We start from the raw sequence: 14,971 nt of genomic DNA, 5'->3' as shown, positions 1-14,971 counted from the left end.
TTGAATATCAGGAGAAGAGGAAAGTCCTATTATATAAAATTATTATGAAATAGACTTATAATAATATTACTTTATTTTGTGCCTCAAAATTTTGAATACGAATTCAAAACTGATAAATTAGATTAAAAATAGGACCTATAAGATATATTACACGAATATAAGTCATACTTTTGTCTGTTTTTCTGTATTTAACAGGTTACAAAAAATAATATGCATTTTCTTTTTTTCTAAGTTGTGAAAAATAGAGCAGCTCATATTCCTTGTACATCATTTCAGCTATCTTTTAGCAAAAGAATAATTTAAAATGAATTTTTATTATTTTGTGGATAGAGAATAAAATAGAATGTATTGAAATTGATAAATATATAAAAATATTGTGGTTGTGAAAAAGAAAGTCCATAGGAGAAGGGAGTGTGTAAGTGGTTGCAATATAATAGTGAGGCAGAGTCTGACATGCATATAATTTTGAAAGTGATTAGTGGCTGTGTTGTGTTATTTTTGTCACGCCCATATCCAACGTTGGATTTGGTCAGACATTAAAGCCAAAGAGAGATAAAAATCATTCCCGAACTTGCCGCTCATGCCTTCACTGAATTTTCTAAATTCCTTTTGGAACACGAGAAATTCTTGTATTCTCTCAAATCTGAATCCTACTTCTATCTAGCACCTACCACTGTCATGTCATATATACACTACTATACACACACCCCATTATTTCTCTCTTTTCTTATTTTCTATATCTATACAGTTTCAGTAAAATAGTAAGTTCTATTTCTCCATGCATGTTCATGGAATCTACTTTGGCCTAAGTAATTTGCTGCAGTTATGACAGAATTAGAATTTCTTGAAATACTATATCACCATCATCAATAATTCAATACCCGAAGCACCTGAAATAATATATCTGATTCGATTCTAACAGTTCACACTTCAAACACACCTCAGATTCACCCTGAACCAATTTAACTATTACTACTATATCAAAACATCACTCTCATTCTCTCTCTCTTACATGTCAAATGAGGAAAATGCTGCTTAAGGTAGTTTATAAATTATTAAAAAAAATGTTCTATTCTTATGTATATCTCTCTTATACACTAAAAAGAAAATCATATAAATATTATTTCTTTTAATTATCTCCAAACTTCATCCTTGGGTTGTTGGCAAACAAATCAGAACTTTCATTAGTCTATCCACCAATAAAAGAGATAGCAGTACAAAAAATCCCATATATAATTTAAGCAAGCTACAAAAGAAAAAGAAAAATAAAAAAACAACAAAAGAAAAGAGAGTGGATTGATCATTGGTGAGATCCAAATCCCTATTTAACTCAAACCTACTAATTAAAGATGATTTAAATTAACTAATTAAGACTGGTCTTTTAGTCAAAGCTAATAAGGTGAGAGGAAAATCATCATCACATACAGCAGTGCCTTCTGATTCATGAGCATCTCTTACATTAGAGGACTATGGAGAAGGCCATGCCAATTTGAAGATGTGAAACCAGCATTCCAAGTAGCTCTTGCTGAATCAAATTCACCCATGTTTGTGTCCCCATTACTACTGTTATGCCATGGAAAAGCGCCACCACCAAGAACCTTAGTAGCTTCACTGCATAGTTCTTGCTTCATGGTGCTGACACTCACTGCTTGAGTTGCTGCATTGCTCATCTCTGAATCATAATGATTAGGTAGCAACATGTCTCCAGCATTAACAGCACCATTGTCCACAACCTCACCCATGTCCCCATTCCCATATGAATAGTAGAGATTCTGATGATGAAGAGCGTTATTATTACTATTGTTTCCTTGGAATCCGGTTCTAAGTGCTTCCAAGAAGCCAGTTGATGAAGTGTTGTGGGTGTTAAGGCCTTGATTTCCAAGAATATCACAAAGGGAGCTTGTGGGGTTGCCCAAGATTGAGAGATCATGATCATCAAAAGGCATTGTTTGTTTCTGGAGCCTTGCAAGGGCTAAGGTGAGATCACTGGTAGGAGAAGAAGAAGGATGATGATCATAAGCCAAGTGAGGGAAAGAAGTGATAAGAGGATTATTAGGTGAGATGAATCCATGATGATCTTGAGGCCTCCTTGAAGAGGGTGCAGGTGAATTAGATGAAGAGGAAGTAGTTGATGAAGAAGAAGAATTAGAAGATCTCTTGTTCTTCCTGCATCCACCACCAACAGGAACATTCCTGAGTGTTCCACCTTTGGTCCAGTATCTTCTGCAAGATTTGCAGAAGTACCTTGGCTGAGAGAGGCTGTAGTTGTTGTAGTAGCAGAATTTGGTGTTGGTAGAGTCACATCTTGGACATTTGAGTGCTTGTTCTGGTTGTGGCCTTGGCTTTCTCTCTTGTTGCTGACTCTTTGTGGAGCATCCTATCATGTTCTCCAGTTCCTGAACCAAATTCAAACAATTGCAAGCTATGAACTATGATGCTATATACAATAATAATAATAATATATACATAGGGATCATTGAGGTACCTGATGGTGTTGTCCACTAGAAGGATCCATCCATACAGAGAGAGTTATAATATGTATGTGAAGGTGTGAAAGGGAAAGAGTAGAGAGAAGTGATAGAAAGTGATGATGAGGTAATGGAAGAAGAGGGTGGGGGTGCTTCTCTACTTATATATAAATTAAAGCAAGCAAGCAATGCAATCCAATCCCAAGAGAGATAATCATGGTTTCTGCCGTACAAGAGGGTCGATGAGGTTGCCTTGCACGCAGAGAAACCCCATTCTATCCATCACACACAAATAAATAAACAAATCAAAATATTCTTCTATCCATGCTATTCAATACTATTAGACTAATGCTAGAAGATAAACCGAAATTAAAAGAGAGAGACTATTAAAAAATATAAAATAAATTAAATTTATGTATTGTGTTTGTTATAAAGTGCATAAAATTGTTAATAAATTATAACTCAAATAACATAATTTTTTATTTTTATTTGGGATTTTGAGTTTCTTAACTTTGAAAAAAAAATACAAAATTAAAATATGTCTCAATATTCTATTAAAAAAATATGGGATTAAATTTAAAATTTAAAAAATTAAATGAAGATAATTTTAAAAATAAATGTTATTATATTTTTAGTTTCTATTCTTAAAAATTTTAATTTTTTTAGTTTTTATTTTTAAAATTTTATATCTTAAAATTAAAATTTTTATTTCAATCTCTCTCAATCAAATATAATACTGATTATTTGTCTCTCAATCTTATTTTCTATCCCTAATTTCAAGCATTACTTTAGTAATTGTATATCTATTTGTGTGTCAAAGCAAGGATTATTTTCTATCCCTACTTTCAAACATTACTTTAGTAATTGTATGTACCATAATTATATAGATAAACAAAAATATTATGTTTATATAAAAAAATTAATTGTCAAATTAATATTTATATATAAATAAATATTATTTTATATATTTTTTAATCAAATAATTAGTTATTAGAATAATCAAATTTAGGTCAAAACTCAGGTGCAGTCGATTTCATACGAAGTTAATAGTTGAAAACCGTTAAATGTCAAATTATTTAAAAACTTTTAAGTATCAACTTCACGTGAAATCTACACCTGAATTTCTACCTCAAATTTATTATATACAATAACTAAAACTATTTATAATAGTACAATAGAAAAATTTTATAAAATATTAAATATGTATATCCAGTAATTACCTGCTAATAGTAGTTGATGTTTGATATATATGGATAAATAAAACCTCAAAACTCACTATACATATTTGAACATACACTAATATTAAAACATCATATAATCTATGATAGATAATTACAATATTCTGTTATTAATTATAGATATGATGAATTCAATTAAGGGAAGTGAAATTGTATAAGAGTGGGGTCCAGGTGTGGAGTGGATGCAACTATTAGGTGGAGCCCACGGCGGTTGGACTGGGCAGGCCACCGGTGGTCCCCACTCATCCACCACTGTGTCTCCACTTCTTCCCCATTCATCAATTTGAACCTCACCTCTCTCTCAGCCCCCAAACATGACAAAAACCTCGCCAATCTGCATTTATTATATACAAGCAAGTAAGTATTTATTCAAGGACACGGAAGAACAACAAAGATTTGGTCTAAGAAGAGCAGAGTGGGTGATATGATCCAGGATGTTACATGTTTTTGGAAGTGTATGATGCATGGGGCCCAATGTGATATTAATTATTCTTTTCGTCGTTTCTTGTAACATACCATTAGGGTTTTTTTTAGCTTCCTCGAGTTTATCAGTAACTGAAATATTGATCTGTCGCAAATTTAAATTTTATTTAAAAATTTATTATTGACTAATAAATTAATATATACACAAAATTTAAATTTTCGACACTTATTTAAGAAGATGAACGAATTAATAACTCGACCAACACAATAATAAGTTGGTTACAATTAGGGTTTATTGCTTTATTACATATTATTGTTTCATGTAACACGTTGCGGCCTTGTAATTAAGTAAGTACATGTGTGTGTATGTAATGTAATAGGGTTATGATGATAATACATGGGCATGAATTCATGATTCATGTAACATAATATGTCATGATAGGTATGGTATAGCCACGTCACTATAGTCATAAGTATCATATATTATACACATAATATGCTTTGGTTGCATTGGATTTAGGGGTCCTTTTGGCCCTTCAAATTGGGGTACCTGTGGTCCCTTCTCATCCAGGAACCCCTGATCAGTGATCATCATCTTCATCGACAATTATCTGTCCATAGGCTTCTGACTTGTCTTACTCAACTTCCACTTATTCCATGGAACCTCCTACACTTTATTTATTTGCATTCTCACTCCTCACACATAATTTCCAATTATAGTCATTTCACACCATAACCAACCACTTTATTCACCAAATATTATAACCATGTATAATAATGGGTAACAAAACAAATTTTCTTTTTACTAACATGGCTAAAGCTCATCATGTCTGCCTCTACATCAATTCAAATTTTACTCGCAAAATATTATTTTATATATATAAGAATTACTCATATACGTGTAGGTCACAAGATATTAATTAATCATATGTATATAGATTATATAGACATAAATGAAACCTATTTTTCCAAATGATCCAACAACTATATATATTAAATTAGAAAAACAAAGGAAAAAAAACATGTATATAGAGGAGGAAATAAATAAAGAAAATATTACATTCTATATGACAATAATGATCGTTATTTGACGGTGCAGAATCAAATGATTAGTTTCGTCTAATTGTTTATTTGATTGATCAACAGCTAATCCCTTAGATTATTAATTACTATTATTAATATTCTTATTCCTCACACATGGACATTAATTTGTCGCTTAGCTGTTGGAAAAGAAAACAAAAAAAAAGGCACCCTCTGCGATCAGCGATCTGTATCCATTCTTGGTACTAATTAAAAAACTAAGATTAAAGTTAACAGCCATCATTACAGTTTCTGAAAATTTCAATCCTAAATTAATTAAATAAATCATAGGCCATATTTTTTTTTCTAGTTACAAAGAAGATATGAACATGCAACCAACCCAAACCTATCAAATCTTAGCTATTAATGTCCATATCCCCATAATTTGGATTTAAAGATAAGGTGATGAAATTAAAAATGAAAGAAAGAGTGCATGTGATTATATATGGTCAGCAATTCAACTAAATCCGACATATATTATCATAGGTGGCTTTTATAGGTTGTAAGTTTAAACCCTCTGAAAAAGAAAAAGTAGAACCTGTTACCTATGTATATGTAACGTAATGTGAGTATTCTTACTAGTAAGCTTTTGATTTGTTCCTAATTTGGGTGTTATGCCTCTCCACTTGATATATTTGCGGGGCAAGAATCTTTATAGTGGATGGCGGGAAAACTTATGTAATAATTATATCTATTTAATTTTGATATACTATTAATATAAAATAATTTTATATATGTATTCAATCACGTAACATCACATTATTAAAAATAATTATTATTTTTATTGATTGTAAATGATAATTTAAAAAGACAAATATAATTATACGATTATATAAAATATTTTATATTATCAGTATATTAAAATTAAACTCTAATAATATACCAACTAATATATATATACATATATATATGATTATGTTATACGTAAACTAAAATTAATCACTAAAATTAATTATTAGTATAAATTAAAATATATATTAAAATATAAATATAAATTAAAAATAAATTAAATTATATATATTTATATATAAATATATTAGTAACTGATTTTAGTAGTTAATTTTAGTTTATAAATAACATTTTTTATACAAGTATGATATTATTTCCCTACTAACTATATGATTTCGTGCTTTTATTATCTTTCTGGAGTACTTGACGGAAATTAATTAGCAAACAATGATTGATCTCTATTAACGCACTGTTAATTAGATATACTTTGGATCCTATGAAAGATTTTAATTAAGCCTTAATTGGTTTCCACCCTCCTATTAACTGATTGACGCATGAAACGTGTTTGAAAATGCATGGATGATGACGATTTTTAAGATATAATTAAGCTAAATCAAATATTGGGATTGGAGGGTGCATAATGTGTTGTGGTGGGTCATGGAATGTTGGTAGGGTCAGAATCATGTTGGTTGACCGGTCAAATTTATATCAGTCAAAGGAAACAACACTACTGATGATGAAAAACATAAAAGTAAAAGTGAGTAGTGACCATGGTGATGGGAACCGTGCCCAACATAAGACACAATACATAACGGTGATGTTGTGTTACTTGTATGTTTATTAGCATTTTTGTTAAGAAAAGAATATGAGATTTCCCACTCTCCTTTCTTCCACAGATTCCTTTGTGTATAAGGACTTCATCTTGAACTTCATAAATTTTTTTAACTAACTTGACACATGTTATTATATGATTTTTTACAAGGTTTGATTTTGGATTATTATATAAGATAATCACTTAGCATTAGTAGCATAAGTTAATCACTTTCTATTAATATCTAGAGTAATTAACAGACAGGAGGATTTATAATGCTAATAAATATAAGAATCAATAATTCTTCAATGTATCGTATCTTAATTTGCAAATTAAATAATTAATTTGAATTAGTCGAGTTAATACAATTTATGTGTTTAAAATAAGTATTAAATATTTAAATCACATTTTATATATGTAGTAACATATTTTTTTATAGTCAATGAATTATAACTCAAATGATATAATCTTTCTATACTCATCTAAAAAGTTACATATTTGAATTTTTCTATCTTTAGTAAAAAAAAAAAACACATTCTTTTATAATAAAAATTTTAAATAGTAACAAATTAGTCATTCACAAATGAAGTTGATACAAAAATATCATGAAAAATTCGAAAGGATTTACAACTTAAGTTGATCTTTCCAATTTTGTTTGCTTGAACCTCACAAAATATTTTCAACGCATAAATAATAAATTTGTTAAGAAGGATAAGAATCATCCACCTTAGAAAATAATTAAAAAGTTAAAATTCCTTTTTCTTAATCACTAATTTATTTCACTGTACTTTATTGTAAATTTGAATATTCTTCTCTAATAGTTCAAAGTCCCTAAACTTTCTATTTTTTATTTTTGGTAGTATAAGGTTACACATACTTTGTTTAGCAGAGATGATCTTTGTTTAGAAACGGTAAAGTGAACATATACACATGAATAATTATAATAATTTTCATGATTTTGAACATGAAGGAATTAGTAATTTGATAATCAATAATTCATGCTAGTTTAATTAGCGAAATTATAATGCAATAAACCAAAGTATTCCATGCACTTGCGTTTTGACCGCACACTCTATTCTCGCCCAGTATTATCATAATTATATTGTGCGCACTTAAGTTGGTTGATATAATTAATTATACTACCAAGACGTAATATTATTAATGCATCAAAGACTACTACAACACTAGTAGATAGTAATAAGTAATAACTATATCATTACAGGATTTTTTTTCTAATATAAATTATAAAAAATATTTATTTTTTTCAAAACTCAATTTTGAGCTTTCTCTTTATTTATTTGTATACGTTTGCATACTTTAACAAATTCTATGAAAATGAGCAAGTTCGTCTTCATAGAATTCGCGCAAACTCTACCTTAAATATATTAAATTGAGTTTAAAAAGTTAACTATGATATTATTATCATTGTCTCTCTAGAATAGATAAGAATACAAAAAATATATGAGTAGTATTTTATTTTTGAAAAATAGTTATTTTTTTAAAATTTATAATTAAATTTTTTTTTATTAAATATGACTTATTCCACTAATTAAACTCTATAAAATTTATAGAATTCATCCGAGAGTAAGACGAACTTACTAATTTTCGTAGAGTTCGCCAATATGTACAACAAACTTGTCCAAATACAAAAAAATACATTTCAATAAATAAAATTCAAAAATAAGTTTTAGGAAAATAAATATTTTTTATAATTTATATTAAAAAAATCGTATTATTGCATGCATTTATTGCATATAAATAAAGTAATACTGTTATAGCATATAGATACATTAAGACAGAATGTGGTCATCACACTAGGTTGAGTCCACGTATTGTCTTCTCTAGCAATTTAAATCTATTTTTAGCTACGTTAATAATATTTATACACATAAGTATTTAATTATTCGTGTGCTTGCAAATATTTATTAGAAAAAGGTTTCCTAAACAAATTATATTTGTAGTATTGTTGCATTTTAGCATAGTTAATTATGTTACTATTTTTCTGTGATGTAGTACCCTGCAAGGCTGCAGTTGCTTTATTTAATTAGCTTTGGACTGTTAGTCCACACTATCATGGCAATGACCTTCTGAACGTAATAAATAGAATAAATATTCGCAATATAAAATTTTACTTTGATGATGTATTATAATTATGATTTATTTGTTTTGTGTTTATATTAAAATTATAAATTAAATTTTTTTATTAAAAATATAAAAAATTTAAATTTTAAATTTATTTATTTTATATTTATTAAATAAAAAATTAAATTTCTTTTACTAATAATAAATTTATTATATATTTTTAGAGTACATGTTAATTAAACTCGTATAATTAAAAAAATAAAAATAGAAAATTATCTTTTAATTAATCAGTATTAATTAATTGTTTATTGTAATTTTTTTTATTCACATTTTAGAAAATTTAAAATTTTGAGTTAGATTTAAAATAAAAAATAATTCAAAAAAATTGATTGATAATAACTATAAAATAAAATATTAGCTCCTTAATCGAAGTCTAATTAATTAATGATGAGAATACTTGTCCTTTTGAGTGAATAAGCTAAGATTTGTTGTTGCATGTTGTATAGTAACTTTTTTATTATTTACTAAAATATACAGTAATACCTCGTACTAGTTTGTAAGAAATTTAAACCCATAATTTAAAATTCTGAAAGAGGAATTCGGGGGTGATGTTGAATAGGTATAAGAGGAAATAATAATTTTAGGGTTGAATGAAAGTAGATATTAGATGCCAGGAGATCGGAGAGGTCGGTGAGATGTGGGTCTCTTTAAGAAGGTGCGAGATGTTTGTACCGAACATGTGGCACAAGAAATGCGGCTGTGATGGGAATATTTCAGTTTAGGAGGAAAGAACAACCAAGCACCAATGGAGACAACACCAGCATAACCTAGCACTAGCTTATTTATAACAAGAATATTAGTTAATAGGGATTTGGATACATTAAATTTTAAATTTTATTTAAAAGATAAAGTGTGAGTTTTTATTATTTATTTTATAAATAGGATTTAAAAAAATATAAAAAAATTATTCAAAAATAAAAAATTACATTTTACTTTTTAAAATTTAAAAAATTTAAATTCAATTAATAAGAATACTTATGGTTCGAATCAGTCCAAATTTAAATATTTAAAGGTAAAATTTGTGTGATTTTATTAAATTTATGGTTTTAAAGTATGATAAAAATCTTAAAAATATATTCGATCATTATTTAGATTTAAATCCAAATTAAGATAAATTTGACTTTATCCAATTTATGTGCATTTCAAAAAGGGCAATTTACGTTTTTAAATTATTTAAACTCCAATTTTACGCAAATACATTGTTTCAAAAACAGATACGTAAATCCATTGTTTCACTATTTTATATAAACCGCTATTGGCAGTAGCGGTTTACAAGTGCACAAAAACCGCTAGTACCAGCCGCGGATTATGTATATTTTTGGTTGTTCATAAACCGCTGCTGCTAGCAGCGGTTTATGTTGGTTGGTATGCGTGCGTAAACCGCTGGTGGCCATAGCGGTTTACGTTTATTGTGTGTCATTGGGGTCCCTATATAAACAATAGAGGGGCCAAATGTGGAGAGGTAGAGTGTTATTCACAAATGGATGGGGAGGATAGTTTTGTGGCTCTGGTCCATTGCTCTAGAAAAATTCAAAAGAGCAAATGGCATGGTGTGAAATTCACAGATAGAGAACCGGTTAGTATTTTTATCCGATTTTCGAGTACATTGGCAGAAATTAAGCTCAGCATACTACAAAAGCTCGGTACCCGTGAGACGAAGCTGGTTAAAAAGTTGTTTTACGAGATTCCCATTATCGTTGTGTCAACCGGTGTTAGATATGAGACCTTTGTGATAGGGTCGGATGAAGACCTGCATGTCTTGTTTCACTGCAGGCGTAGTTTTCCGGAGGTGAGAATACCTGAGATGTTTGCGAAGTTGGAAGATCGTGTGGATAGCTCTGGGGCATCGGCACCGGGTCCTCAGTCGACCACAGTGGGTGGTGCCTCGACATCACTGCCTGTGGTAGCAGTGGTAGTTCCACCTCCCGAGCCCAAACGTGCTGGGGTTGAGTTTGAGGTCGGACCGGATCGAGTTGAGAATGCGCTGTGTGATGATGATTCCGATGAGGAGCCGGTCGATATTGGTGGGGACAGTGAAGATGATATACCGAGAGGTGTACGTACAGCCCATGGAGGTTCCGGTTCTGGATCACAAGAGTACCATCCCCACCTGTCGTCTTTGAACTTGGAGGCCATCGGCCAACACCAGAATGTAAAGGCAACATTCGATGGGCAGGGTATGCATGATGGGACAGGTTTGACTGAATTTCAGATTGGCCAATCGTTCCAGAGTAAAGAGGAAGCTGTGCTGAGCATGAAAGATTACAGCATTCGGCGTGGAGTTGAGTACAGGGTTATGGAGTCAGACAATCTAAAATACCAAGGGAGATGCAAGGAGTTCAGTAACGGGTGCACGTGGTTGATTCGGATAGTCATGCGGAAAAGGAAGAGCACATGGGAAGTAAGGAGGTACAACGGACCACACACGTGTATGGCCACATCGATTTCGAGCGACCACAAGCAGCTTGATTATCATGTGATTTGTGCAAGAATCTTTTCGTTGGTTAGAGCTGATGCGTCGGTATCGATTAAGGTGTTGCAAGAGGCAACAGAGGCAACATATGGCTTCAAGCCAAGTTATCAGAAGGTATGGTTGGCAAAGCAGAAGGCAGTAGCACAGATCTACGGTGATTGGGATGAGTCATATGCGAATCTGCCCCGCTGGATCCTTGGGGTCACATTCACCATGGACGGTTCCATTGCTCTGCTGAAGACCTCCCCGGTTAGAGTGGGTGACCAGGTTGATGAAGAAAGAGTCTACTTTCATCGCATGTTTTGGACATTCCCTCCATGTGTTGAGGCATTCCGCCACTGTAAGCCACTCGTCAGTATCGATGGGACACACTTGTATGGTAAGTATGGAGGGACCTTGTTGTCGGCGATTGCTCAAGATGGGAATTCGAATATTTTGCCTGTTGCGTTTGCACTAGTGGAGGGAAAAAATGCTGAGTCTTGGTCATATTTTCTGTCCAATCTTAGAAGACGTGTTACTCCACAGGAAGGTATTCTCGTCATCTCTGACAGACACAACGGCATCAAGGCTGCGCTGGAGTCACCAGATAGTGGTTGGCGACCTCTGCATGCTTATACGGCATTTTGTATTCGGCATGTTGCTGCAAATTTTGCCCTCACCTTCAAGGGGCAGGATGTCAGGAGGTGGCTGGTTAACGCCGCTTATGCGAAGACTGAAACAGAATTTGACTATTGGTTTGATATAATGAGGTCAGAGAACCCAGCCATGTGTGATTGGGCAAACAGGATGGATTATGAGATGTGGACACAACACAAGTACCCGGTTCGCACTCTTGTCCCCAAATAACTGAGTACATAAAAGCATCATGATGTAGGCACGTGCGTAAATGCGAATTGTCTCCTCGTTCGCATCTGTTGGTAGCACACTAAACCTCTCGTGGAACCATGTAAAGTGGACAGTCATCTGCTTGACCTTATTCGGTGGTGGCAACTCACCGAATAGGTCCTGAAACCACTCCCAGGCTGGTCGACCACCGTGCATGTATGTCTCAAACTCACCAAGGCAACCACTCACAACCTCCCCATCGACAGGCAACCCAAGCTGAAAAGCCACGTCCTGCAATGTCACTGTGCACTCTCTAAAAGGCATGTAGAACGTGTGCGTCTCAGGACGCCACCTCTCAACGACCGCACTAACCAATGGCTCATCCAACCAGAACCATTGGCTGTTTAGCCTGGCCAAATGATACAATCCAGCCCTCTCTAAATACGGGATGATCCTATCATGCATGGGCATATTCTGTTGCCGTCTCACACTGTATATACACATAGTGGGCTGCAAAAAACCGCACAATAAATGCAGGATACAATTAAATTCTCCAATCCATAAGGAAATTTCCTATCTAGTAATAACACATATCTTAAACCATCAACAAATTTTTTACCGGTAAACAAATTAATTCCAAAATCCTATAACTAAGTAGTCAATAATCCAGCGAGGTTCAATTTATAAAATACTTACTACAATAACACAAATGACAACACACTAGACTGATTACATAACACCCATAATTATAAAAGTATTACAAATCTTTAACAATAGAATTCAAAAAAAATTCTATATATTCTACCGTTCATACCATTTTTAAAACTAAAAGGGACTAATCTATAAAATCCGTATATACTTGCGTTCATATCATTTTTCTAGCTAAAAAAATCCTAAGCCTAAAAAAATAGCTAAATAATTAACCAACCTCGTCACCAATGGAACCGGCAACATGCGCAACACCGTTCAGTCGGTACATGCTCCTTCTGTCTGCCATGATATCCCGCTGGAATACCTCGGGCCCGTTCTCAACTTGCTCTGACCTCTCTCTAGAATTTCCTCTCTCTAACCAACCTTACAAAACCTCAAAATGAGTAATCCGCGGCTGGTTCAGCGGTTTATATAGACATTCATGCTCCACGTAAACCGCTATAGGCTCTAGGGGTTTACGCACACAAACCAATCCACATAAACCGCTGCTGGCAGCAGCGGTTTATGACCAATGCTTCTAAAACGTAAACCACGACAGCTCATCGCGGGTTCCATGCTGAAATAAACACACATAATCCGCGGCTGGTACTAGCGGTTTTTGTGCACTTGTAAACCGCTACTGCCAGTAGCAGTTTATATAAAATAGTGAAACAATGTATTTACGTATCCGTTTTTGAAACAATGTATTTGCGTAAAATTAGAGTTCAAACAATTTAAAAACATAAATTACCCTTTTAAAAAAACTAAAAAAATATATCTTTAAATTAATTTTAATATTATGTTATAATCATTATAAATTTATTATTTTTTTAAATCATATTTGTTGAATTAAAACATAGATTAAAGACGTACAAAATTAAAATTTATAAATAAATTTAAATTCAAATATAGATATTAATTTTTTGATAACTAGTATATTTTTTTATAAATATGTGTATTATAATTTTTTGATATAAAATTTATTAAAATTTAAATTTTATCTAATCTAGATTTAGTTTTAATGTGATTCAAAAATAGTGTAATTTTACCATATCTAAAACTGAATAAAAATCTGAATAATAAATTTAGTCGTTATTTAAAACCGAATTTAAGTCAAAACGAAACCCACTTTACCCTACTCATACACCCTATAAAAGAAGAAGAAGAATAGATATATCATAATTCACAAGTCACAACAACAACAAACTTCGTTAAATCTTCCAGACATGGGGTGGGGCCCACATTTAATACTTCTCCTCCATTCTCAAGCAAAGTATCATTCCTTCATTCATTCATTCACACTTTCATCGTAATAGTATGTGTGTAGGGTATAGGATTCCGATTATGTTCTCTTAGCTAGCTTAGCTTGTTATTTCCCTTCAAAGTTCACACACCACTTTTAATTAGTAAACCGCCCGGGGCCTCGGTCTATGTTTACTTCTTAAAATGACATGGTTAGTTTCCTAATACTAATTAAAGGGGAAAAGAATTACTTGTTCATATTCGTATTCGAATCAGTATGTCAATTAGTAGTAAACAAGCATACGTACATGTACATGTGTATTCGTACAAATCATTATATTCTTATGACAGAATAATGTTTTATCTTAAAATCAGAGATCACGAAAACATTAGAACACGGAAGAATTATAGTTTAGTGGAGCTTATACTATAATTAGTAGTTAATTACACAATAAAGTACATAAACTAAACAACGATCTTTAAAGTTTAATTCATATAGCTGGTGATAGTATAAATTTTTTTATAAAATTCACTGCTACTAAAAAAATTATTTTTGACCGTCATTTATTTTATTTTTAACAACAATAAAAAATAAATAACCAATAATATTTTTATAGAGAATTAGACATGAATTTCCTTATATTTTATCACAAAAAAAAGTTTTAGCGACAACTATATATATAAGTTGTTGCAAAAAAATATCTAATAATAGCTATTATAATATATAATATAATAACAATAAATATATAATTATCGCAAAAATATAAGTTAAACAAAATATATAGTGATTAATATATTACTACTATTAAAAATTTACTAGTAAAAATAATTTTTATTGTACTAACCATTT

The 14,971-nt window shown here is 31.5% G+C and overlaps 1 protein-coding gene across 1 annotated transcript; it reads right to left on the bottom strand.

Annotated features, from left to right (window-relative positions):
* Positions 1-1,157: 1,157 nt before the first annotated feature.
* LOC112706760 (dof zinc finger protein DOF2.1) lies at positions 1,158-2,842 on the bottom strand. The gene is made up of 2 exons (XM_025758220.3): positions 2,486-2,842; positions 1,158-2,396 (listed from the first exon to the last, which is right to left on the bottom strand). Exons 1-2 carry the CDS (start codon positions 2,513-2,515, stop codon positions 1,455-1,457), a joined length of 972 nt encoding a protein of 323 aa, XP_025614005.1. The 5' UTR covers positions 2,516-2,842; the 3' UTR covers positions 1,158-1,454.
* Positions 2,843-14,971: the final 12,129 nt, after the last annotated feature.

Source organism: Arachis hypogaea, chromosome 8, assembly GCF_003086295.3.
Source record: "Arachis hypogaea cultivar Tifrunner chromosome 8, arahy.Tifrunner.gnm2.J5K5, whole genome shotgun sequence".
Classification (NCBI taxonomy): Eukaryota; Viridiplantae; Streptophyta; class Magnoliopsida; order Fabales; family Fabaceae; genus Arachis; species Arachis hypogaea.
This window is presented reverse-complemented; position numbering and strand designations above follow the sequence as displayed.

What these genes read in the sequence shown, in the direction of transcription:
- LOC112706760 (XM_025758220.3), bottom strand. Translation starts at nt 2,515, where the DNA reads ATGGATCCTTCTAGTGGACAACACCATCAG. An exon ending in CTAGTGGACAACACCATCAG is followed by an intron (nt 2,397 to 2,485) that starts GTACCTCAATGA and finishes AATTTGGTTCAG; the next exon opens with GAACTGGAGAACATGATAGG.